This window comes from Diachasmimorpha longicaudata, chromosome 5, assembly GCF_034640455.1.
Source record: "Diachasmimorpha longicaudata isolate KC_UGA_2023 chromosome 5, iyDiaLong2, whole genome shotgun sequence".
NCBI lineage: Eukaryota > Metazoa > Arthropoda > Insecta > Hymenoptera > Braconidae > Diachasmimorpha > Diachasmimorpha longicaudata.
The window spans coordinates 9,143,663-9,169,979 of NC_087229.1; the positions used below are offsets into that span (position 1 = coordinate 9,143,663).

Here is a 26,317-nt window from a genome sequence, read left to right on the forward strand (position 1 = left end):
TTCTCAGACTATTTGTCTCACAGCTCTCACACCTTTCGCATAGCAAAACAAAATGATTATTTATAGAATAAGAAATAATGATTTTTGATGAGGTGGATGGATAGTGTCGCATTAGTTACACAATTTCCCAATCACTTGTGGATAAATATATCGAAACTTAATTTTTAAAAATTGATCAATTTTTTTTTCGATCATTGGTTTAATTAAATCTTGACATGTAATGAGCACTTGCAATACACATGGTCTCATCGAGTACAAAGTGGATGATTCAATCTGAATGAATCAGTGGATGTTTCGTAAGATCAAGGAGAGATCGTAACAATTGCAATATTTTGTTTTTATGTATTTATATATAAGGTTTACATATTTATGGATATATCTTCATTCTTCTTGTTATGTTTGAAAATGTTGCCCTACTTCAACGAAGTTTTGGCAAGTACTTGAAGCATGGTGGATTAATACAGTGGAGAAAAGGTGAAACAGTTCAACTTGGGGGATTTCGTATAGAAAATAGGATTGGGGGCTTTATTTCGCAAATGTCTCTGAAACCAGTGTATTTAGGTGATAAAGCCTCTCGACATTTTTCTCTAAATGCACTTGCTAATGAGATTATTGCAAATTAAACCCGAATTTGACTCAATCAATATTAATACGCTAATATCTTTGCGACAAATAGATTCAGAGAAAAATATCTTTAGAACTTTGTTGTTGTAGGTCTTCACATTTTCCTCCGGATTCACAGCTAAAGGAGGTAATTAATGTCTTATTCAGACGTGATATGTGAGTCTGAACAGTCTTATCACTTCTCCACTGTAAGTACCCTTCATTTATTCACGGAAGCATTCGAATCTGTCAACAATTATCGAGAAAAATCTTCGTCGAAGCAGTACGTGGCTATCACAGCATGGCATTGTTAACGTCTGTCAAGTGTTTGTTGTTCTCTTAATTCGAGCTACTTGTCGATTACAAAAGAATTCAACGTAATTAATCAATAAATCGATCAAACTCATCACTCGATAGTTTCAATGCTTAATCAAACTAATAATAAATTGATGAGAAAAAAAACACGCAAGACTCTCTTCCTCGTGGAAAGAACACCGTGTGACCAGCAAGGTAATTTTCTAACATTTAACATCATGATAATTCGTCGATAAAATCTCTTATCACTATTTCGCACTTCTTTCGTCGTCAGAATCAATTGGTAGGGAGTGACAGCTATGAACATCCAATAAATTAATTCAAAGTCCCTGATTAAAAATTTAAAAACAAAAACATTATTTTCAGTGTTGGAAAAAACGAATTGCGCAATTTTTGTATTTTCATTTGTCGATAAATAAGAAAAATCTTTCTTCATAGTATATGGATCTAGAATAATTAAAAATGAAATGAAAAAATCTTGAGGAATCAGTAGCGAAAAGATAAAACATAACAACTGAATTTTAAAAATTGTACAAAAAGTCTGAAAGCTGTCGATTTTAATATACATGAATGAGGATGAATGACAATTACATGAAAAAAAATCTTTGAATAATTTAAAAATCCGCGATTGGCCCCCCTGATTTTCATATTTTTTAATAATTCAATTTATTACTCAATTTTCACTATAAAAGAAGAAAAAAACTCTCAAACCCATCAATAAAATCCAAAGCTCGACTCATATAATTTTTCCCGCATAATAATCGTATCACCTCTTCAACAAAATTATAAAAGCTCCTCGTCGACGTGAATTTAGAAATATAATAAAATATAATTTTTTTTCGCACACTGTATACAGAACTCTCTCACTTTCTCATGTTCTCTATTCTCTCAATTAATTCTGCGTCTTGTGAGGGCGCGAGAAAATGTTCCCTCCAGTAACAAATTATCGCTTATCGTAAAGGTTTGATATCGCTTCACATGATCATCTCAGTTTATTCAGAGATACTAGAACAATGAAATTCCATTGAGACACTGATTACCTCTGAGTTTTCACTATTCTCTTGTTCGTCCTTCTACAATGGATTAAATTACAGGGAAAAATCATCTCGATGGAGAATATTTGTTTATCTTTCGAAGTGAATACTCTCGATCAAGATATTTTTCGCATCCTCTTCAATCACACAACAACCGAAACAGTGGATTCCATGTACTGTACAGCATTTACTCCCTCAAAAAATCTCAGAATCTCCCTTTGCCCCCAAATATTCCCCAAAAAACTCCTGCCCCATCTCTACGTCACCGAGCTCCTCCCAAACCCCACTAAAAAGCCCCTGTAAGAACAAGACACCATCAATACGTATAAACTTCCCAATTCCATCAAGCAGAGCAGACTTATCACTTCTCTCCTAAAATCTTTCTCATGAAAAATCCTCTGCCCAAATATCTCCATCGTCCTCGCCCCATCGACATGCAATTGGGCTCCTGCACGATTTGTTAAATGAAAGAACCTGATCAAAAAACAAGAATGTCATGAAAAACATTCGATATTTATATTCTTATTTGAAAAAAAATACGTATCTGATATTTTTCATTCGACTTTCCCATCCAATGCCAAAAAATTCGCATGCAAAACCCCAATTGTCAGAAAATTAAAAAAGTGAGCTGTATTTACACGAATCACTGTAACGAGTCTCATTTCCTCAATAAAAAAAACGATCCTACATTGATTAACATTACCCATCGACTATACTGAATACACAGAGGTTCTGAATGTAGTATTTTCCTGGGTGACACACACATATATTATATGTATAATAAAACATGTGAGAACTCAAGACTCCTCACAAGTAGATTAAATAATCCTTTATGCACCTGTTCTGTTAATTCGGGCGTATATGATACGTCTCGTCGATAAAAATATGTAAAAGACTGAGTTTCATCCATGAATCGTCCCAGTGTTGAACATATATACATAAGCATATATGAGTTTGATGTGTTTTATGTACATAAATGTCTTGCTTTTCTCATGTTTCCGGTGGAAAATGAAAATTCTCTGCTGCACATTGTGAGAAAAACTGAGATTATTAATTTTTTTTTTTTGGATAATTGCGAACCACTCGTCGTGTGGCTCCATGCATTCGAAAATGCTGACTTTCATTCGCATTATCTTCTCTTTTGGGACTGGGAAGTTGAATTATTTTTTCCCGATTAGGACATTGAGGAGCAGGGGAGACGTGGTGAGCCCATTTGCGTGAGGACACGATCGAGCCACTGGAGGGGACCATTTAAATGCAACTCGATCCAACAGGGAGTTGAGGTGACTGTCTGACGGCGGTACTCAGCACCCCAGCCCTTCACAAAGCTCATCCTGATGGTGCACATTCTGGTGAGCTGGTAGACAGCTTCGAAACCCTGGGAGACTGACTGGGAGAGGAGGGCAGCAAACTCTTGGTTGTTGAAGATCTTGAGATTGCAGCCTAGGGAGACATTTTTCATTGAAGCAAATATTTCTCTTTGTCATATATAATGATTGAATATATCTTATAGTTTACCCATTCAGATTGTTACTTATCAGAATTGATCGTATCAAAATAATGAAAAATGAAGTTGAAAATCTTCAAACTTCCAAGAAAAATTATCAAATTTTTCCTGCAATCATCTCTGGGATAATTTGCTGGTAATTACTGAATCAACAAAGCCTCGCCATTTTCTCACTTCAATATCCCAATTGTTTTTATATACCCCATCGAGTTCTTACCTGAACAGGCAATTACCTGAAACACTCTATTAACTCACCTGGTGGTATTTTACAAACAGTAGCGGGATGCCAACCGTAACGCTGATTACAGTTTGGACTCTGTACGAAGATGCTGGAGTCTGACTGACACTCGGCAAAAACTTCACCACCAATGTAGTACAGTCTAACACCTTTACCGATGTGCCGTCTTGTCTGCTCTACCACGGTGTTTCGATTAACGTTTGACAGTAAGCCGAGACAAAAGCGCTCGGAATTACTTGGATCCGTAAAACCATCCACCGTTATGCTTGGCTGGGAGGCGTGAAATGTCTCGCCCACCCTCGTGTTCAGTTCGTAATAACTTATGGAACACCTGAAAATCACTCAGATATATTAATTCAACATGCACTTTCAGTGAAAAACTAATAATTAAGTACATCCCAAGAAAAATGTTGAAAATTTTTTACCTAGAGAAAAATAGGTAAATCTCATATAGAAATGTATACAAACAAAACCTAGCAAAACTTTTCCGATCTTTCCTTGATCTTACGAAACATCTACTGACTCATTCGGATTGAATCGTCCACTTTGTACCCGATGAGACCACATGCATGACAACCGCTCATTAGACGTCGAGATTTAATCAACACAATGATCAAAGAAAATGGATTAACTTCTCAACTTAATTTTCGATACGTTCTCCAACAATTGATTGTGAAATTGTGTTATTAAAGCTACACTATCCATCGACCTCATCAAAATAATTATTTCCCACTTTATGAATCATTATTTTGTTTTACTATGCGAGGAGCGTGAGAGCTGAGAGACAGTCTGAGAAGCAACTAAAAAGTGAGAGCTGTTAATCGAACTGATACATACTGTAGCATACATACATGATATACATACATATATATCACTAATTATTCGTTAGATCGATGATAAAAAGAATTTCATCAATGTGTTGACAACAATCATTAAAAAATATCACTGAAAGCTCACCAGAAAGCAGGTTCGCAGTACATAACTGGTTGAGCATCAACAGGACTAGGTGACAATCGTGATAACGACATATTATCATTATGATCCATATTGTCTCCATCCTCACTGATGTAACCAGGTGGTGGTGTATCAGCTGGTGGATCCATGGAGCCTGGTGCTGGATGGGGTGAGCCCTGGACACTGCCCAGACTCCCTACACTGGCTGGACTCGTTGCTTGCATACTCTGCATACCCTGATAAGGATTATTTGGCTGCTGTTGCTGAGGTGATTGTGATATACTCTGCTGATTATTGTGGCGGTGATTCAGCGTTGCGTGGAAACTGGTGTTCTCTGGTACACTGACACTCAACTCCTCCAACGATGTATTGTAAAGAACTGACTCGTCACCCGATAAATTGTGACGGGGCACGAGAATCGCCGGCAATACTTGAGGAAAATATTATCAAGACGTGAAGGATTAATCAACAGGTTTTATTTATTCTTTGTGACAAGTACAATGTGGGGTAATACTGGTAAGATTCGAGTTTTTTTACATGTTGAGGGTGTATTTGGGAATATTTTTACGAAAAAGAGTAATCTGGGAAGGACCTGACTTCGTTGCGGATTCTCTTGGAAAAACCGATGTTCAAGGTTTCTTCGCGAAGAGGAAGAGCAATGTGATGATTTTTTTTGTTGGGAATACTGACGGAGAGTCATTTTTGGTAATTATTCTCCCATTTTCATGAGATTCTCGAAAATTACGGCAGGTAACAATATTCTGAGAGAAGTGATCCCTTATTAAATCAATTTTTCCATTTCCTCACCTGGTGTTTGAATTCTCTGATAATGATAAGGATTAACGCAGACCTCGTCTCTCTTTTGTGTGAACGAGTACTCGCAGTGCTCGATAGCCCGCAGCTCGTGGTGAGACTGCAGATCTGGCCAGCGCCAGAGACGGCAGTAAATAACGTGGGGCAATCCCTTGCCCCTCACACCCTGCACACCGTTGTCACCAACACCACCGGGACTAGGCCTGAAAGAAATATATCGAGCATTAGCCCTTCTAGCTCCAGCAAATATTCGACTTCCTCCGCTTATCTCGGAGGAACTCGTGTTTATCAACGAATGAGCGATGTTTATCGCGATTGAGTTTTCGCTGACATGAGATTTTTGTTCCTGAAGGTTTTTATCGAAATGTGGCGAGGGAAATGAAGAGTTCTAGTAAAAAAGTAGAAAGAGAAAGTAGTGGAAATCTGGAGATGAACAGACATTTGCTGAACCTCATGTCAAGGGTTGAATAATCCTCTGGATTTCTCACAGAAATCTAAAAATCTGATGAAACATGTTTTGAAGATATTTGAACGATTTCTAAAAGGAAACCAATAGGTTCTGTTTTTAGACTTTTATTGAGTCATCAAAAACCATTTTCTCGTAAAAAAATCCCACACCTTCCTTGAGAATTAATGATTTTTAAGAACACTGAACATTGCACAAATTAACATTTTAAATCGAAAAGATCTCTCCACTTCTTCGCTACTGGCTGTCTTTAAAAAATTCAGAGAATTTTTGACGCAGGCCGCGGAATTCCCCACATAGTTTTCCCGCATTTCTCCTGCCACAAGGGCCATTCGCAACTCAAAAAGCGCAACTCTTCCCACATTCAATATTCCACTCTCGAATCACAATAATCTCCACTTACTGTCGTCAACGGGATATTATTATTTATTCCCCACCAAGATGACTCACACCTCATCAAAAACTATTTTCTTATTCCCCCACAACAATCAATTGATGTATCACACCACTGCAATTCAGCCCTAATGATCCATCAACAGATTTCTTTCACAACATTGTACGAGCACAGGCCGGAGAATTGAAATGAATAAAAGTGAGAGTCTTCTCAGTCCAGAGTTCTCTCACTCCTGAATAAAAAAATAGAGAAAAAACTATCAAGGAGAATCCACAGTCACTTTGTAATCGAGACACAAGACTCGAGGAAATTGTTACTCGGTATGGGTAGCACTGTGGTTCGATTTCCTCAATTCCATGTTGTTAACCACTGATATAACGTTTCCATTAATTCACGAGGACTAGAGTCTATCCGTGTACATCGAGCAGTCGGTACCACAATGAGTGAAACCATAGGCTAAACCAGACGAGTTATACTCTTTCAATTGCAATCGCATGATAGTATGCGATATCTGTTATGTAATACCTCTGCGGAGGTTTTTTTTTCTATTGCGATCTTAGTTTTTTGAGGAAAACGCGGGTGTTTCAGAAAGGGTGGGGAGAGAGGATTGATAAGGTCGAGTTGATGATTGTGAAATTTCCGATAATTTTATTATTACTTTGGAATTGCCCGAAGATTGCTGAGTTGAGAAAAGTTGGAAGGAAGAGAATGATATAACGATTTATTTTGAAAATTCTAGTAATTCTGACCTCTTCTTCAGGAATTTTTCCAAAGTGCCCTATAATTCTACTGACATTCAATTCCTCTCCAAAGATTAAAATTTCTTATCAAGCAATTCTGTTTGGTTTCAACGTAGCTGAATGTCATTATCACCGTCATTCATTAGAAGTGCACCACTTATAAATTCATAAATTGACAAAAGAAAAACCCTCAATTAATCTTTCCACAACCTTTGTGATCACTACGACCATCGGATGTACAAAAACCGGTTTAAAAATCGCGGTAGGTCAGTTATCTCGTGCTCGATAAATACGAGAACCCAAACCCGTGTCCCAGGCACGTTCAGTAGCTCCGGGGGTACAAGGGCCTCCAGAGACGAGAGGAGGGCGAGAGGATACTGTAACGGGCGCCGTTACACGCGCTTTCTCGGTACAACTCGAATGCTATTTCCACCCAACACCTCGAAAATTGCACAGAGAATATTGAAACAGACGGCGAAATGAAAAAAATTCCTAAATACCATATGAATGCATCCATAAACTCTCAGTCCATGTGCATGCAAATGCCACACATGCACATATTCTGTACAGTGTATCAATTAATCGTTATTGCCGGGAAGAGGTGCGTACCGAGACAGAACATAATCGATTACTGTCTGCTGGGAAATGAAACTCTTGCATGACATATGAAATTATGGATTATTAGGTCGGGATATTTCTGACAATTTTTGCATCAGAATAAAATCACGGTGACCGGTCAAATTTGAGGTTTCTACTTCACGCGTTCGATCGATCCATTATAATTTCATAAGCTCGAAAATGAATTTTCTAGACGGCGTCTAGACGTTTGCTCAAATATGACTTTACGATTTTATTGAGACTCTATAAAATAATTTATTGAAACAAATCATTCGGAAAATTATCAGTTTCGGGGCAATTACCCCTTCACGCGCAAGCGCGTGATTCGAATAAGAGTGAACATAATGGGAAAGGTACGGGTTGGACCATGGACCTGCGGGAAAACACACGACAGGTTTACAAACGCGACTCGCATTGATGATTTAATTAAAAATTAGAAAATTTCGCCGATTGACTCAGTGCTCGGTAACAATAGAAGTTCCCTTCCGTTTTACGGCTCCCACGTGTCCACACACGAAACCTCTTAATCGTCCAACAATTGACCTGTTCACCCTGCCGAAACCACGTAATATCATTTCTCCCGACCAAACTGATTTTATTCCGCAAGACGCAAAATCTACGAGAGATAGCGGCGGTGGGCCAGAATTGCGACGTTGATCGAGGTCGTCTGAGCACTCTCAAATTATTATTTCTCAATTTTTTTATCACTAGAGACGACGAGTGCTGATCTGTGGCCCCATTCACTTGTGAGAGAAGCCGCTGAAGAACTTTATTCAACATTCAAATCTATTAGACGAGTAACAGAAGAGAAACATTGAAGAAACACCTCGTGATCGTGAGCACATTGGAGAAATTCAAATGATATATTTATTTATGATGAAATTAACGAGGAGCTTTCAAACGAGCAGTTATCGTCACCCTGGAAATTCCATCAATCGGGACTTGAGTTTGTACGCGTGACTCGTTGAGGTAGGTCATCCCTCGGTTGTCCTGATGCGTCGTTATCTTTATCTCAACCGGAACTATTTCATTCCTCGTGTTGTGTTAAAATCATTATGTGTTCACGTGGAGATTGAGAAATTTTGCATTTGAAGAGACTTTAAAAGTTGTTACAGGATCTTTTGAAATCTGAAAAGATTTTTAATTAAATATTTTCAAGGGAAATTCATTTTTGAGAAGGAAAAGAGAAAAAAAATGGAGTGAGATCCTTTCGATTTAGAAACATTCTGAAACAACTTTTACTTAAAAAGCGAAACGGGGTTGATAAAAATTTCACAACCTTTATTACTTTTTAATTTATTTTCCTCGCTGTTTTGTGAATGTCATAGATGAGTGATATGACACATTTACGCCTCTAGTTAAGCTATGAAAAGGGGTTGAAGATTTTTTTTTCATTTCCTCTAAATCGGGAGATTTTTCCAAGGACCTGATCTACCTCCAAATGAAATTACTTTTTTGCTTTACCACATCATCAAATCTCTGCCAGTTACCCCACATATTTCTCCAAAGCACAATAATGGGATGTTCTCTACCAGTCTGACTGGACAACTCCTGTTGTTTCACTGCTATGCAACATGCGCAAGAAATTCAAGTTAACCGTTAAAACGGCCGGAGACGAGTGCAGACGGAATGTCCAGGACATGGACGATGTAAGAATAATAACATTTAATAATGTAAATAATCTGTGGACGATAAATTCATTGGAGAGACTTGATAAATCCGGTCAAATTTAAATGCAAAATATCCAGGAGTCACTCGATATTTTTCAGACGTATTTTCAACGGCCATAAAATCTAAAAGCCATCATTATCGCATCGTCGAGTTGTATTATTTTTTTTGTTGTTTTTTATTCGCAACTGACGCGAATGCCTACCTCTTCCATGTATTCCCCTCAAACCAGATTTAATACTATGGTTTGTACGTGTCATTACCGATGCTTGCAATCCTCAGATTCTGTACGGTTAACTGGGGAATTTTAGCTCACATACTTTATACAATGAACAGTGTGCAGATTGTGAATGATTCGAGATGAGCCAGAAGAATTTCCGCGATTTTTTATTCAGTTTTGAGAGCTTTTTTCACATCAGTTGCTTGAAATGTCAAATTGTGGACGTGAGATGCCGCAATTAAAATTAAATAACCAATGAATCACCCACGACATGCAAAACAATCAGAGGAAAGTCTATTTCAAAATTATTATCACATGATTTGTATTGGAAGGAATTCTCATAATGTTTTAGACAAATTTCCCAAATTGCCGATAAAATGACTCCATCATTATTCATCCCTTGACCTCCCCAACATGAACCCAAACAAACCCACTCCCAGGCTCTCCCCTGCCCGACCATCCCCCTTGATCACGTCAGAACCCATCCCCCAACACTCATGATCATCTCTAATCGAAGTTTGGCAAGTGTTCCTCGGTTGCGCGCCGCCGTCATCTGCGCATGTACCCCACCATATACCTCATCTCCCCCATTCCCCAACAAAGAGATTCTGCATGAAACCCATCCAAATGTTATTCCTCGAAAATCCCCCTCTTCTTTTGCTTGGTGCAATCGATAAATCAACAACACTCAACAAAACCCAATAAAAGCCAGAGCCAAAAATTGGCATGTGTTACGTAGATATCGATGATATCCTTGATGAAGCAATGACATCGACCAGTGATGTGTTCTCACCCCCCGGATAACTTCCCCGATATCAAAGGCCCGATGTTAACGACCCCATGATGACATGATGACACTATCTGTCTGACGAAACGAGTGAAGCAAAACCAATTCTTTTCAATCGTGAATATCACCCAACCGAATGATTCGATTGGGCCTAGTCACGTCTCATTGAAAAGATTGATAAGAGGCCTTCAAATGCAGAAAAAAGGAAATGGAATTCACTCTGCCAATTTAGAATTATTCAGGATCAAAGTTAATTCGCGAAATTGGGGAGAAAATTTTGCTCCACGAAATTTCTGCCCTCAAACTTGAAATATCTGAAAACCAACGATGCGATTTTGACACGTCAAGGCTCATTTTCAACCTTGAAAAAAGAGCCTGAAGTTGACAAAAAATCATGAAAATTTACTCAGCCCTTCTCGAGGGACTGGCGATTGAATCCGTTACCTTGGTATTGTAATGCACTTGGTGTTGCAGCTCTGTGTAGTGATGGCCTTCTCCAATTCCTCGAGGCCGGTCGACTTCTTCAGCTTCTTGACAAGACTCTTAACCGCTTTTTCACTCCATTTGTCCTCGCCCTCGGCCTTCTTCCAGCCCAGCAGCCGCTTAACTATTGGCGGATTAAAGCTGGGCAGCATCGAAGTCATCATTTGGAATCGTTGAAACGTGCATCGGGCCGCCCTTATTACCAATGACACCACTAACTTGCCAATTTCGCTCTTGTTTACAATGTTGAGTATGTTTCACCACTTTTCACACGAAAATTATCACAAATTGTCCCAAATACAGTTGTCCATAGATTATTTGGCTATTTATTGTAGTTAGATGCAGGGGGACGTGGGTAAATATAAATACAACGGAGATCACTTCACTCTGTCGGCGAAAACTTTGCCAAAGCCGCCATTTTACCCCGAGGCTGAGACCTCGGAGTGTCTCGGAAGCGTTCGAGAGACCTCGGAACAGCCGCGACAACCGTTGGCTACGGCTTCTATAGCTTTTTTTTTGAAAGGGCTCTCAAAAAGTTCTTTCATGAGGTTTTTTGTGAGGAGTTCGGGGCTTTATTCCAACTCCCTCCAGTTTCTCGGGCGTTTTGTTTCCGAGGGGAAGGTCTTAGATACTTAGGAGCGGGTTTCGGAATTGTTTTCGGTGGTTCTAAAAGGGGGAGAAAGATTTTTTATGGGTGCTATTGATTGATGAGGAATAGACGTTTTTTCATGCAAAATTGAATGAATGGGGGTGGATAGGGTGCATAGTTTTTGTGGCAGAACCACTGTGATTATTATAATTAGTATATTCTCAGTGTTATAATAATAATTAGTGGGGCTTTTAGCATATAATTTTTTTAATGGAAAGGAATGATAAATTATGCAATAGTTCGTGATAAAAACATAAGAAATATTCTTATTTCGAGATCATTATCAATTTCCCAATGAACGCAAGGTCCAGGGACGTTTGAATAGCCCGCAATGAATCGCGAGACTGCGCACGCATTTGCGGAAGTTCTCGGAACTAAATTCCGTGGATGACTGAATTTTCACCGAAGCTCAGCTGACACACTGTGACATGTGTCTTCGACGGGCTCCTGGTGAACAGTTTCGATTATTCATTCCGTTTTTCGAATTATCATCGAAGAAGAGGTTGACGATTATCACATTGTCATGACGGAGTCACGAGAGAGATTGTGCTACGGGAACAAAGTTATTTTGGCGCCGATGGTGCGGGTTGGAACGTTACCCATGCGACTACTTGCCCTCGACTACGGCGCCGATATTGTGTATACGGAGGAGTTGATAGATTTCAAAATGTTGAGGTCAATACGGCGGGAAAATGGTGAGCTACTGATTTTTTATCAAATATAGAATTTTTACAAATGTTGAGATTGTCTGTACAAATGATAATTTAGATATTACAAATTAAATTGTATTCACTTTAATTTTTTTATTATTGAACTAATTAATTTACTGTATAATTAAATCCATCTCATTTTACTTTTTCTCCTATATTTCGCAGATGTCCTCGGAACAGTCGACTACATCGACCGCACGGATGGTACCATAATATTCCGGACAACCCGTCGGGAGTCCTCCCGGGTGGTCTTTCAACTAGGCACCAGTGACGCCACCCGCGCCCTGAAGGTCGCCCAACTAGTTGAACAAGATGTAGCTGGTATTGATATCAACATGGGCTGTCCGAAGAGCTTCTCTCTGATGGGAGGAATGGGCGCTGCCCTGCTCACGCAAGTAGACAAAGCCAAGGAGATCCTGGAGACCCTTGTTAAGGGTCTAACCATTCCAGTCAGCTGCAAGATACGGGTCTTTGAGGACCTCGACAAGACCATGGAACTGTGTAACGAACTCGTCTCGACGGGGATTTCCGCAATTGCTGTGCATGGACGTACCGTCAAGGAGAGGCCTCAGCATTCCAATCGGAATGAGATGATTCGAGCTATTTCCGAGCGCCTTCCTATTCCTGGTATGATAGAGAATTTTTTAAATACTTTTCTATCAATGATATTCAAGTACAGAATAATTTTACTAAAATATAAACATAAATATTCCCGATCATTTTTGAAAATATTTTTCAAACAATAGAAGAACATCTGAATGAGAAAACAATTGTTCAAAATTTGAAAAAAAGCTCGATAGTTGTTGATGGACAGATAGACAAAGCTTCTATTCGCATACAGAAAATAGCCCGAGTACTTGAATATCCTTGACCCACTCTTTCGTCGAAGCTTTCAATCTTTATTCTCCAGATCTCATTTGAAAACGTTTTACAACCTTTCTTCTCCTCCTAGTAATAGCGAATGGTGGTTCGAAGGAGATTGAAAAGCACTCAGATATCGGAAAGTTCAAAAAGGAAACCGGTTGCAGTAGTGTGATGATAGCGAGAAGCGCCGAGTGGAACTGCTCAATTTTCAGGAAAGAGGGCCTCCTCCCCATAGAGGACGTCATCAAGTCCTACCTCAAGTACGCCATCGACTTTGACAATTCCCCCTCCAACACCAAATACTGCGTTCAAAACATTCTGAGGGAACTTCAGGAGAGCCTCATGGGCAAGCAGTTCCTAGCGGCCCAATCACTCGAGCAGATCTGCGCTGTTTTCGACATGGACGCCTACTGCAGGGAAAAATCGAGGGAGTTACGAAGCAAGGGGCTTCAGGGCCGATTTGAAGTTGAACCCGTTAGAGATACCGATAATACTGATAACTGTCTTAAGCGTAAGCACGAGGACGGAGACGACGATGTGACGCTTAAGCGTTGTGCATTTCTCAGGAATGGCTACAGCAGCGATACTCAATTACCCAAGACGAGGCTGTTAAAGTGGCTCAGGGATAATAAAAAGAAGGATTTGCCTGTTTATGATACGTGGAGCGAAGATAAGCTGTTCCGATCGATCGTCACTGTCGATGGACAGAAATATAGCTCAACTTTTTGGTGAGAAAACACGTGGAGTTGTGCACTCCCTGCTGTGATAATTTATTTAAACTTGACGAATTGAATATTAATGAAGGGTCTTTTCTACAGGGAGAAGAACAAGAAGTGGGCCGAGCAAGGCGCTGCTCTGGTCTTTCTACTGTCTATCGGCCTCATCGACGAGGTGAGTCTCATCGAGAAAGGGCACTTGATGAGATGATCCTGGAAATTCCCATCTGTCGCACGATTGTACATATTGACGATGAGATTGTAGCTCTGATCTATGAAGTTATCGAAATAAACCTATTGATGTTATGACAGATTCCTTCTATCGTTATTATTTTGTAGCTCACTGGAATATATTTACCATTGTCTTCAGGGCTGTGGTGTCATCGAGCGATTGGCGCAAGTGATTCACGATATAATTCTTCTTGCTTTATCTAAGATTCAATCGAAATAATTGGATGATCAGTCGTCTCAATAGAATTTCTCAAAAGCTTATCTATGCCGCTATCAGCAATGATAGTGATCGTATGGTCACCAGGGGTATCAATGTCGTCCATACTATCAGTTTGATTTGAAACAACACAACGAGTGAATGGTTTCATCATTTCAGCCTCGACATTCTGGTAAACTTATTCTTGAACTTCTTTTAAGTTAATGTTTTTCAAGTACATCTATTTTCCTGGAAATGCCTCAGTCCCTTGCTTGTTCGGATCTCTCAGTGTTGAATTGTTTGTTTCGAGGATTTCTGGCTAGAATATTGTCGAAATTAGTTTATTTTTATGTAATTTAACATTGGACTAATGTTGGACCACGTGCAACAATCCCCATGGATTCTCTATGGTGCGATAAAACCATCTGAGCCCATTTTACTGTGCGAGCACTGCTTTTGTACCGGTGTGCAAAATATTTTTAGTCTATTCTGTAATTCCTGAAGGGATTTGCTATAGCCCATACCACTCGAATATCCTTAAGCTTCTTGTTATTAGAACATGAGCGTTAACGCCCATAATGGTGGCCGACGGCTGAGTTACCTGGAGTCGCTGGACGATTTTGATTCGAGTGAAGATGAGACCGAGAAGAAAATCTCTGAGTAATATCTAATTGGATGGTTATCAATAATTTTATGGCTGGAAATGTGATGTTGACCGGTAAATTTTTGCAGACCTCAGGATGAGGTGTGGGGCTGGGATCTCTTCAGGCACTATCCACCGAAAACGAAAACTGGATCCAATGCTGATATGAGCTTCTACCAGAATGCTATTAAGGCACTCAAAGTGGTGACATACTTGATTTTATTTGCACTTGTGCTTGGGGGAGGAGTACTTGCTAAAGCGGCTATATTGCTCGCAGCAGCTCAAATTGGGGACCAAGCATCGTCCAAATACTGCGATTATAAGTCACGTAATGTTCAATTATTCAATATCTATGGTTTACATTTATGGATTGAAACGGTTGACGAAAGGGGATTTTAAGAGTAGGTTTGAACTATATTCTAGATAGATACCAGATTTTTCATGAATATTTATTTACAGAATCAATCTAATTCAATTTTTATCAAAAGGATATTTTCAATCAAAAGTAATCGATGAATTCATTTTTGAAGATTATTTCTGATATCAAATTTTATCTTTGGCTTCATTGTCGGTTCTGCCAAGAACTACTTATGGAATGCTTCATTATCCGCAGAGGAGTCAATCTCCAAATTAATTCTTGATGAGTATCTCTGGATTCCAAGACATACTCAAAACACGAGTCTTCGAAGAAAATCAAATCACTCTGCGCGTATCAAATAATTGAACCAAAAATAATTTTACACCGATTCTGTAATGATCAACTTCAACTTGCAGCCCAAGGATCTCTGACCGTGGATAAAACCGCTACTATAAGTGAAGATGGTAGGATTTACTGGTACTGGTGTGTGATCCTGGCATTTTTAGTCCCGGAGGTCCTGACCCTCCTGACAACGACCTTTCACCTTCTATTCAAGAAGCGGAAAATCCCATCTTATCTCGACCTCTTGTTCGCCAGCGTTTCTGAGAGTTTTCATGCAGCAGCAATGGCTCTACTCTTTCTGCTCGTCATACCGGGGATGAATTCATTGTTGGCAGCTGCTGTCACCAGCTGTACTTGCTTCATTCCGGCTCTTCTTGGTAACCGATTTCTGTTCATATCGCCCACTATACGAGATGCATCACAATGAATGTATGTTCCTCAGGGCTCCTATCAAGAACGAAGAGTGACAGCTCAGGTCGATTCCACGTCTGGATGATAGTTGGAGACATAATCGCTGTCCTCGCTCAATTGACCGGAATCTGCCTCCTCCCCATTGTTGAGAGCATCGACGAGACAGCAAGATGGTGGTTACCCACAGTTTTAATTTTTGCTTCGTGCAGGTGGTGGCCCAACTTTGTATCCCCGAGGAGTAGAATAGGTACGTCACCAGTCAAACTCCTCTGGATTTTGCGCTTCTAATTCTGCTACGTTCTAATCCACTTCCAGGTGTGATCAGAATCCTCTCGAACATGAAAGATCGTCTGGAATTATCGCGAAGTATTGTTCAGGGGGCAACAGCCTTCTGTAGAATAGCGGTCTTTTGCGTGACCTCTATGATCATCATCCACGTCAAAGGGATTGATTTGGACAGGTTTTACAGCACCTTTCCTGGGAGTGGAAACTACCTCGTCCGCATATCCAGCAATGTGATTTCGGAAGAATCAGACATCCCAACGGAACAAGTACAATATCTTTCCGTTAGCTCTTCCGTACCTCTGCTCATATTTTTTATTCATGTGATTACGTCCTTCGGCACTTATTTCGCAGGTACCAATAGACGAACCCATACCAATGAATTGAATGAATTGAACTGATAGGAAATGATCAACGGATCCTCTGTTCTAGGCACATGCGCTAGTCGATCGCTGATGCAGAAGTTCGGTCTGGCTATTCCAGTGAGTCTCACAGTTCCTTCAACAATAGTATGTATCTTCGTCTTGTCAGTGGTCCGAGAAGGAGACGTATGTGCATTGCACAACTTCCTTCCCGATTATATATTTTTCAAATTGCCATTTGAACACATTGGGGCAGTGTCAGATGTGCTGGAGCACTGGGAGCAGTGGTTGTGGATCCCCTGGTTGTTCTCCCAAGCCTGGGTGACAATGCACATCTGGACACCTCAATCTGAGAGGCTCGCCAAGACAACTCGTTTATTCATAATCTCTCTCTATGATTCCCTGATGATTGATCAGTCCCTCATGCTCAGCAGAAGGCGCGAGGAGCCCCTGGAGTTGGAAGATACCAAGGTGAATGACCGTGTGACCAAGATATATGTCTGTGCGACAATGTGGCATGAGCTCGCTGACGAGATGATGAAGTTCATCAACAGTGTTATTAAGCTCGATCTGTACAGATCGGCCACCAAATTCACCCAGAGCCGGTACAAAGTACAGATGGATGACTATTACGAGCTGGAGACCCACGTCTTCTTCGACGACGCCTTCCAGTGCAGGCACGGATGTAAATCGGGCCAATGTAATCACAGTGAGAACGACACTGAAGTGAATTGGTATGTGAAGGAATTTATCGCAGCGATGGAGACTTCTGTCACGAAGTTGGGATACCTAGCGTTACCTCCGACAAAGTATCCCGCACCTTATGGTGGCCGGCTGGAGTGGATGTTACCAGGTAAGACTCCGCTGATCGTTCATCTGAAGGACAAGAACAAAATTCGACATAGGAAGCGATGGAGTCAGGTGATGTACATGTACTATCTCCTCGGCTATCGGCTGATGGATCGTCCGACCTACTCCGTCGAGCGGAAGGCCGCGATGGCTGAGAACACCTTCCTCCTGACCTTGGATGGCGACATAGACTTCGATCCCTGCGCACTTATCGTTCTTCTTCACTTGATGAAACGTGACAAGGAACTCGGAGCAGCTTGCGGGAGAATCCATCCAATGGGCTCGGGCCCAATGGTCTGGTATCAGATGTTCGAGTACGCGATAGGCCACTGGCTTCAGAAATCCACAGAACACATCATTGGTAGCGTGCTTTGCAGCCCGGGAGCGTTCTCCCTCTTTCGCGCTCAAACGCTCATGCAGGACAATGTTATGAGGAAGTACGCGACGATGTCCACCGAGGCGAGGCACTACGTTCAATATGATCAGGGGGAGGATCGCTGGCTCTGCACCCTCATCCTCCAGGCTGGCGGGAGAGTCGAGTACTGCGCTGCGTCAGACTCTTATACTCACGCCCCGGAGACCTTCAACGAGTTCTTCAATCAGAGAAGACGATGGATTCCCTCAACAATTGCTAATATTCTTGACCTTCTCAGCACCTCGAATCAAACTAGAAAACTCAACGAGAACTTCTCGTTGCCGTTTGTTATTTACGAGTGGATTCTCATGGGGTCGACAATTCTCGGTCCAGGCACCATATTCCTGATGCTGGTGGGGGCCTTTGTAGCTGCGTTCAATATCGATAACTGGACAAGCTTCTCGTACAATCTCATACCCATAACTATTTTTGTCGTTGTATGTTTCTTCTGTAAAGAGAAAATTCAACTCTTGGTGGCCGGCATCATCTCCGCTGTCTACGGTCTCGTAATGGTGATTGTTCTCGTAGGAATTATGATACAGATCACGGAGGACGGGTGGGTTGCACCCTCAACACTTCTATTCCTCATTGTTGCGGTGCAGTTGATAGTCGCTGGGCTGCTACATCCTCAGGAGCTGATGTGTCTTGTTTGTGGAATTATCTACTATATAACAGTGCCCTCTATGTACATGCTGCTGATAATCTACTCATTATTCAATTTAAATAACGTCAGCTGGGGAACGAGAGAGTCGAAACCAGTGGCTGCTGAAAATGACGGTGAGACGGACCCGAAGAAGCCTCAAAAGGATGCGAAGGAGGAGCCTAAAGAAAGTGGAATGATTGACTTCTCGTTCGCCGGATTATTCAGGTGTATCCTCTGCACCCATGACGACAAATCCCCGACGGACAAGAAGCTGGAGATCATCAGCCAGTCGTTGCGCCACATCGGGTCGCGGTTGGACTCCCTGGAGTGTGGTGAGAATGCGAATCCTCTCAGTCGAAGACACGAAGAGAAAAAAATCCACTTTGAGAAAGAGATAAAGACGGGCTTTGAGAAGCCGAAAGACGTTGAGATGACGAAGGGACATTCGGGTCATGAGGAAGAGGGGATTGGAGATAAATCAGGTACTTTCTTGGTTTCCCCTCAGTGGATTCGCGATAAGGATCTGAGTAAAGGTCGAGTTGAATTTTTAACACATGAAGAGGAAGTCTTCTGGGGTAGACTCATCAAGAAATATCTTTCTCCCATTGAAGAGGATAAGACACAGATTGCCAAAACAGCAGAATCGCTCAAAAATCTTCGTGACGGATTTCTCTTCAAGTTCTTCATGATCAATGGACTGTTTGTAGTAGCTGTTTTTGTTATGCAATTGAATAAGGATCTTCTGCATCTGGAGTGGCCACTGGGTAAGACGTATAATGTGACGTTTACAGAGGTCGAGCAGACTGTCCATATCGCCAAAGGGTATCTCAAACTCGAGCCCATTGGATGTCTCTTCATCATTGCCTTTGTGGGCATTCTGTTCGTTCAGTTCCTGGCGATGCTGGTGCATCGGTTCGACACCTTTTGTCATATGCTTGCGAACACTCATTTGGAAGTCAAGAGTTGCTGCAGAGTAAGTACAGCCTTATGGTTATTTAAATCATCAATAATGTTTTGACGATGACCAATCTCTTCATTCTTCACAGGCGAAAGATTCTGACGAGGGACCTCTTCAGAGCAAAGCCAATGAAATAGTCAAGGCTCTTCAACGACTGGCTGAAAATAACGCACATCCGGTAACACCTCCCGGGTCTCAGCCAGTTGCTCAACCCAACAAACGAAATACAGTTCATGCGCTGATAGCAAAAGAAAACAAGACAACTTTAGCTGCTGATTTCGACACTGTATTCCGACAGACTCTGCGGGAGCCAGCGACAAATCACAGGCTGACGTCCATGGGTGTCTCAGAGCACGTCCTCAAGACCTTCGAACACCGCAGGACAATATTTGCACAACGGAAATCCCAGTTACAGCCCACCAACTCCACCGGAATCTACCAAGATCCAGAGGGTGCCAGAGGACAAATTCAGAACCACACGACAGCCTCGGTGCATCCTCATACCTATGACAACCCGGTGTTCATCTCGGACGATGGTACCTCACCGATTCAGCTGCGGCGCAAACGATGAGTTTCCGATGTTCGTGAGTAAAGGACTGTAGCAAATTGTAATCACTAGGGTTGCCAAATAAAATCATTGTCATTTTACAAATCATGTCACTACCTCGGTTCCTCCAATATATCCGATATTATAAAAAGAAAAATCATGAAGGGCCTGAAACGAATTATCGGTCGGAAAATGGATTTCCTTTTGTTATTTTCCGTCAACGGAAACTTGGAATGATTTTTTGTTCTTCGAATATTTCAGGAAGCGCAATACGGACGAATAAAACCAAATTATTTTGATAATAATCATTCATGTACTTTATTGTAATATCAATTATATACAAATTTAAAATTGCCTCACTGAATTTCCTAAACACACCTCCCTCGATCTTAAATGTATATTACACTGGATTTTATATTTTCTCCTAATCATATTTCAACCGTTCATTCTCATCGCTCGTTAGTCAAGTGCACTCTCAGTTCATTAGCGAATCGTTCAGTTCAATCTTTATACCAATTTTCAATTTATTTACCATTTCTCTCTATGTACAATAATTATCTAAAAATTGAATTAAAACAGTCAAGTGGACGTGTGGCTTCCCGAAAAATAGGAGATGAGTTCGTCATTTTTTTTTCGATGAAGCCGTGTCATTTGTCTAAGCCCAATGAATTCATCCCCTTCCCATTGCAATTGAATGACAAAAAATATTGAAGTGCAATGTCGCCTCGATTTATCTTCTGAATCTACGTTTTTTCCTTCAATTCTTTTTCATTCATTGAAATTTCATTGGCAGTGTCGAGTGCATTAATGCAAGTCTCGTGTGGGCGATGAACAGGGTATACGTAAGAATAGTATTTGCATTTGTTCAGGGCATTTAATTCCTCTCTTTGCATTGAGCATTGGCACGTAGTGCTGAAAATACAAACGAATTTTCTCTCCACAATCGAGGCGCTCCATTTTTTGCTCCATGAGCTTTTCTAATTTCATTTCATTGCTGAACTTACTCGGAACAAAAGCACAATTGATAATTGAGCACGAATAGTTTTACAGGGAAATATACTGATAAGAATGATGACAAAAATTGTTTAAATTATTTCAGGCTGTTTTAATTGAATGAAAATTCCATTTCCCTCGCCATGCTCGAATCGTCCCACGATGATTTCGAAGATTCTGTCAATCGTTTGACATTTACATTCAATTCCCGAGCTCCATTATTAAAATTTTAATTCAATTATCAACAAAGACCATATATACAATTCCGTACATTGAAAAATTCAAGTATAACACCTCAAAAATAAACAACACGTCGAAATCAATACTCACAAATCTCGATTTGTATATGTATGCTTCTCTCTCCAACTTTCTCTCATCGCTCTCGGATCACTTTCTCAGTTCAAAGGGAGAACACGGTGAAATTTGGAAAATTATGATGAAAAATTAAAGACACACATGACCTATTTTTTTATTCTTAAAAATACAAAAGAGTCAATAATAAAATTTTTCTGTTGACAGAGTGTGACGTACAGAAATGTTTTTATGAACTTTTTATTGCACTTAATTGTTCAAAAAAGATTGTGGAAATAATTTCTCCTTTTCTTTCAGATGTTGGGGGACTGGCCCCTGGAAATTCCAAATTTCACTGCACTCTCCCTTCAATAATTTCCCAGAAAAACTCGATAAATAGCCCCTGCGCAACAGTGGTAATTCAATCGTAACAGAATCTCCTATTTTTCTCCACTTCTTCACGAAGTTCAACAACTGTCTAGATTTATCGTATAACTGTACAAAGCATCGTGTTTCACCCTTGTTGCGCGGAGCGAAAGTTCTTCGAGTTTTTGTTCTCCATAGAATTTACGATTTATTCAATTCTTTGATTACTTATATCTATGTACACCGGTGGAAATCAATAGGACAATTGAATCATCTCTCACACACGCATAATCACCGAGACTCACTCGATAGAGATGTGATGAAACGAGGTACATCAGCACGAATTGGTGATTCCGGTCACCATATTTATTGATTTATCGATACCTCAATGGTACACCGCATTACGCCTGTCTATTATTCAGACATCGATTCAGATATTTACGTCTAAAGAAGACATTGAGCCCGCAAATTATTTTTCAGTCGCTGGATTGAATCAACGAAAATAATTTTTTCATTTTTAAAAATCATATGGGGTATTTGCACGCTAACGAATCTCTCAAAATTCTTGAAATTAAAATTTTCATTAAAGAAGAAGAGACATCCGGAATAATTTGAAAAAACGACAGGAATTAATTAAAGCTCCCTGTAGAACAATTGCCATAAGAATTGCTGAAATAACTAAACGAAAGCTACAAGAAAAGTTCTGCATGAAAATGCTCTCATCTTCATTCCACTCCGAAATATTCCGGGGAATCCCAATTTCTCATTTTGAATATGTAACCTATCCTCAACGAAGTATTTTCGCCACCCCTTGGCATTTTGTGACCGTTGACTTCCGTCACACCGTCAAGTTTCGTAGCTTCTCCTGGAATCCGTTAATAACTGTTTATGAAGGGGTATTCGGACGCCTCCGGTGGCATCTTCTGTCTTCGGAGATGCTTCCTCTTCCCCAAAGTGTTTCTTATCTCATTTCACCACTCCCCTATTGCATTCACTCCCCATCACGCGTAACCTAATTATCATTGAACGTTCAGAGCCACCATCTCAATTTTTTTTTACACAATTGTTACACATCCTGATAATCACTATACATTGTTTATTACGAGATTAGACGCTCCACTAAAATCGTGGCAGAATGAAATTCGTGGGTAAATTCTTGGGGAGGGATAATGAGATGATGAATTTTTATGGCCCGAGATGTGGGATTAAATAAGCTGGATTATCACGTGAATTTCCACGTGGGAGTTGGATGGAAGTTGTTTCATCAGAAAGTCAGGGGGAAAATTTACAATGAAAAAATACTAATTATGGAGATGTACAGTCTGCTGGTTAATGAGAAGTAGAGTAAATTTTTTTTTCCAGGAAAAAAATTAACATTTAATCCACTTCTCGTGGGATTTCATTTGTAAAATTTCTCCGGTTGTTTTCAGATGAAAAAAATACCATCGATTTCCGATCAATCATATGAATAATTCATTGACTTTGAATATATTTGAATAGTGGAGTGACAACATCCTTTTTCCCATGTCATTAGATGTTGCATTATCCCCATGAATATGAATGTACCGGGTGAATGTTTCGTTATTTCTTCCTGGTAGGACTTATTTCCCTCTCCCCATCAGATTAACCTCACTGAACTCCTCACTCATAAATTGAGAGTCACGTGGATTTGCCATCGCAGGGTAGATGTGGGAGCTACAAAGTGGTCTCCGCACTTATAGTGGTTCGTGGGGTCTCCAATGAGATCACTGGGCTCTCATTGAGACCAGTGGTCGGCACCCGCCATTGGTTGGCTCTCTGATATCTGATTGGCGGTCCCTCGAGAGGGGGAAGCTTTTTTATCACTCCGTCCGTAAAAAGACGTTTTATGGATACTTCGTGTCCGTCAACGTTAACGTCCTTAACGTTTCAACAAACGTCCTCAGGAGAAAACGGAACCCCTGTGTCTATATACACTTTTAAAATTGTATTCCCTCCCACAACTATTAATTTTTATCTATGAAAGCACTTTACCAACTTATTTATTGGATCCCTGAGTCAATGAAGTAGTTTCATGATTAGAAAATAGTAATTGTTGAAGAACATGATCGCACGATTTTTTTTGATAAAATATTGGCGCAAATTTGATGGAAAATATTAGATAGGTATTTTTTTTAATGCAAAAAGAAAAGCTAAATCAAGTAGTTCCAGGCCCCTGACGAAATGTCTGTGTCTTCACGTCTCAAAAATTTTTTTCACGTCCCTCAGACCACTTCATCTCTCTCCCATCTACCTTACTAGCAGTTGCGAATGAATTTTGAAGGCCGTGTGGGATAAATTGATTTGCTTTATGGCAGTAGAAAAACATGTCCACTAGCTGTTAAATCACTGGTCTCTTCCATAATCATAGACGATACTTGAATCCGAGCACAGCCCTAGGAGCCGTTTTCCTAGAGTCAGACTCTCAGCTCTTCCATGATTTGTTGGTGATTGTGGCCTTTCTTGAGGGTACCCACTGTCGTCATCTGCATGCTCTCCTGCTGCAGCTGATTCGGGCTCATTATCAAATTTTGTCCTTGAGCCGGTTTCGATGGTTTTGTATTTTTCGGCGGTGGTGGTGGCATTGGCACAAGACACGTGGTATTCTGGAGATCAGAGAAATCGGGCGGTGGCATGTGCTGTATGTGATGGCGTTCAGCGGTTTTGGTCTCTAGTTCGCCGCATATGTTGTTTGGCATTTGGCCATTCTCCTGGCGCTTCTTCGGGCAGTGATGCTGATTCTTGTCTCGCTGGTAGTAGACACCGGCGAATATCAAGACGTTTAGAATTAAAAGACTACAGCCGATGGCTATTGTCACGCTTAGGGCTGTTGAGTAGGCTGCAAAACCATCCTCGGGCTGACTCGTTGTCTCTTCGAAGGCAAGTTCGCTTGGGGATGCTGTTGTTGTGTTGTGAATGCGCTCGGTTGTCAGCTCGAGGGTCGTCGGTTTGGCTGTTGTTGGGAGACGTTGGATGAAGCGCGGAGGCACCTGAAAATATTTTTATTTTAGGTTTGACATACATTTTTACTTACTCGATACAGTCAACCCTTCTGTTAGTCAAATTATCCTCAGATAATTTTCATTAGGTTTCAATTAGGAGGATCACATTACTTGAGAAGATGATCAACGATTTAAGATCTTGAGGAACGCGAGGGAAATAATTCAATGGCAAACCCTGAGAAGTGCGAACTTGTGATAAGTGAACTTCCATTTCTGGGAAACTCTTTGTCTCGGTTTTTTTCTCACCTGTTCGGCGTCTAAGAGGTGATGGGAACGAGGCACGTCGTCGGAGCCGGGCTTGTGAAGGTCCGGCACTAAGTTCAGCCAGAAAGAGAGCCGATGGGCTCGGTAGTGATTCTTCAGCTTTGATTTTGTGTCTGAAAAATACGGATTCAATGATTGCATTAATGTAGTCGGGGATTTTCCCTGGTTATGTTTTTCTAGGTATTGATTTCCTCTGGGGCCCAGTGAGGACTTAAATCTATCGCTTAATGAAAAAAAAATTCAGGCAAAAGCAATTGCTCCCCGAAATAGAAAAAAATATCTAGGAAATAACAAAACACGAGGATTGAAATCGAATCATATTGATTTAATGATAATGTTATTACCGAAGGAGTGGATAAAGTTTAATACGCAAAGACGATAATGGACTGGGAGGAAGAGTGAAAGAGGGTGGCACGAATCCTGGTGTTTCGCATTAAATTTCAATGGTGCAATTGGGGCGTGAGAAGACGGGCACGTTTGCTGAAATGCCAAAAGGAATGAGGGATAGGTAGTGTTGAAGTTGACTTCGTGATGGAAATAGAGAGAAGGAGGAGTGGGTGTATTGGTAAGGCAACTCAGTCTCGACTATCCAAGAGAATGAGAGAGAAATGGTACAGCCGGCAGTCGCTCGATCGCTTGTCGATGGAGTACAGTAAATTGAATGAACAGTAAAGTAAAGAAATTGAATTGTTAGGGTATAGGGAGCAGAAAATGGACCAAGGTGGAATAAAAAAGTGATCGTAAGGAGTCAAATTATTGAGACTCCAACGATATTATTGAATGGGACTTGTGAGTTTTCTAGGCTTTTCACTCTTGTTCAATAGACTTTTTTCTTCAATGCCAATAGAAGTCTCGCAGAGACCTTGGGCTTATATTATATTACCAACTGATGGTTGGATTTCAATTGAATTACAAAAAATTATTCTCAACCATAATCATGTTCTTTTTTAATTTACGGAGAATGATATACTGTCTAGGGATTAGAAAAAAGATTTGGTGTATCTTTCGGTTCTTTTATTCTAGTTCAGTAAATTCTTTCCCTTAAGGTCGATAGCAATCTCTGAGAAACTTCAGAGCCATATTCTATTAGAAAGTACTGTTGGGATCGTTTTAATTAAATTCGGGAAAAACTTCGCCTTCTCTTTCAGAAGTTGGAGTTATTTTTAAACTAATGGAGCATCGATAATGGAAAATAATAATTCTGTCTTGTTATTTATTTTTTTCAAACTCACCGAGACTGAGATAATTCTTGTGGACTGCCTCGTAAGCTGTCCAGAGAGTATTCTTAAGTTTCGTACGCTCTGGACGTGATCCTGAGGGCCCTGGATCCGGTGTACCCTCGTTGGGATTTCTGGAAAATGAAATGG

At 40.5% G+C, this 26,317-nt stretch overlaps 4 protein-coding genes across 5 annotated transcripts in view; 2 read left to right on the forward strand and 2 right to left on the reverse strand.

Moving 5' to 3' along the window:
* Positions 1-322: 322 nt before the first annotated feature.
* On the reverse strand, positions 323-11,275 carry LOC135162747 (mothers against decapentaplegic homolog 3). The gene is made up of 5 exons (XM_064121542.1): positions 10,802-11,275; positions 5,459-5,667; positions 4,655-5,081; positions 3,715-4,028; positions 323-3,395 (listed from the first exon to the last, which is right to left on the reverse strand). The coding sequence occupies exons 1-5, from the start codon at positions 11,002-11,004 to the stop codon at positions 3,127-3,129; spliced, it is 1,422 nt and encodes a 473-aa protein (XP_063977612.1). The 5' UTR covers positions 11,005-11,275; the 3' UTR covers positions 323-3,126.
* A 550-nt stretch (positions 11,276-11,825) lies between these two features.
* On the forward strand, positions 11,826-14,095 carry LOC135162748 (tRNA-dihydrouridine(20) synthase [NAD(P)+]-like). The gene is made up of 4 exons (XM_064121543.1): positions 11,826-12,184; positions 12,365-12,826; positions 13,152-13,791; positions 13,882-14,095. Exons 1-4 carry the CDS (start codon positions 12,013-12,015, stop codon positions 13,988-13,990), a joined length of 1,383 nt encoding a protein of 460 aa, XP_063977613.1. The 5' UTR covers positions 11,826-12,012; the 3' UTR covers positions 13,991-14,095.
* Positions 14,096-14,316: 221 nt separating this feature from the next.
* On the forward strand, positions 14,317-20,246 carry LOC135163146 (chitin synthase chs-2-like). The gene is made up of 8 exons (XM_064122369.1): positions 14,317-14,399; positions 14,763-14,866; positions 14,939-15,177; positions 15,624-15,926; positions 15,992-16,207; positions 16,276-16,596; positions 16,675-19,484; positions 19,558-20,246. The coding sequence occupies exons 2-8, from the start codon at positions 14,766-14,768 to the stop codon at positions 20,038-20,040; spliced, it is 4,473 nt and encodes a 1,490-aa protein (XP_063978439.1). The 5' UTR covers positions 14,317-14,399; positions 14,763-14,765; the 3' UTR covers positions 20,041-20,246.
* Positions 20,247-20,671: 425 nt separating this feature from the next.
* The window catches only part of LOC135163147 (neuroligin-4, X-linked-like), a 128,273-nt gene continuing 122,627 nt past the window's right edge, over positions 20,672-26,317 (reverse strand). For both annotated transcript variants that reach the window (XM_064122373.1, XM_064122374.1), the window contains 3 exons: positions 26,183-26,301; positions 24,933-25,063; positions 20,672-24,674 (listed from right to left, as the gene is read on the reverse strand). In XM_064122373.1, the coding sequence (XP_063978443.1) occupies positions 24,102-24,674; positions 24,933-25,063; positions 26,183-26,301 (823 nt within the window). In that variant the 3' untranslated portion in view covers positions 20,672-24,101. The remainder of the gene's footprint in view (positions 24,675-24,932; positions 25,064-26,182; positions 26,302-26,317) is intronic.

Bases quoted from the DNA above. Each gene is read 5' to 3' on its own strand.
- LOC135162747 (XM_064121542.1), bottom strand. From the start codon at position 11,004: ATGATGACTTCGATGCTGCCCAGCTTTAATCCGCCAATAGTTAAGCGG. The intron at 5,082-5,458 runs GTGAGGAAATGG...ATTTTCCTCAAG, and splicing joins TCAGAGAATTCAAACACCAG to TATTGCCGGCGATTCTCGTG. The intron at 4,029-4,654 runs GTGAGCTTTCAG...AGTGATTTTCAG, and splicing joins TACTGCGAACCTGCTTTCTG to GTGTTCCATAAGTTATTACG.
- LOC135162748 (XM_064121543.1), top strand. From the start codon at position 12,013: ATGACGGAGTCACGAGAGAGATTGTGCTACGGGAACAAAGTTATTTTG. The intron at 12,827-13,151 runs GTATGATAGAGA...TTCTCCTCCTAG, and splicing joins CGAGCGCCTTCCTATTCCTG to TAATAGCGAATGGTGGTTCG. The intron at 13,792-13,881 runs GTGAGAAAACAC...TCTTTTCTACAG, and splicing joins AAATATAGCTCAACTTTTTG to GGAGAAGAACAAGAAGTGGG.
- LOC135163146 (XM_064122369.1), top strand. From the start codon at position 14,766: ATGAGCGTTAACGCCCATAATGGTGGCCGACGGCTGAGTTACCTGGAG. The intron at 14,867-14,938 runs GTAATATCTAAT...AAATTTTTGCAG, and splicing joins ACCGAGAAGAAAATCTCTGA to ACCTCAGGATGAGGTGTGGG. The intron at 15,927-15,991 runs GTAACCGATTTC...TATGTTCCTCAG, and splicing joins CTTCATTCCGGCTCTTCTTG to GGCTCCTATCAAGAACGAAG.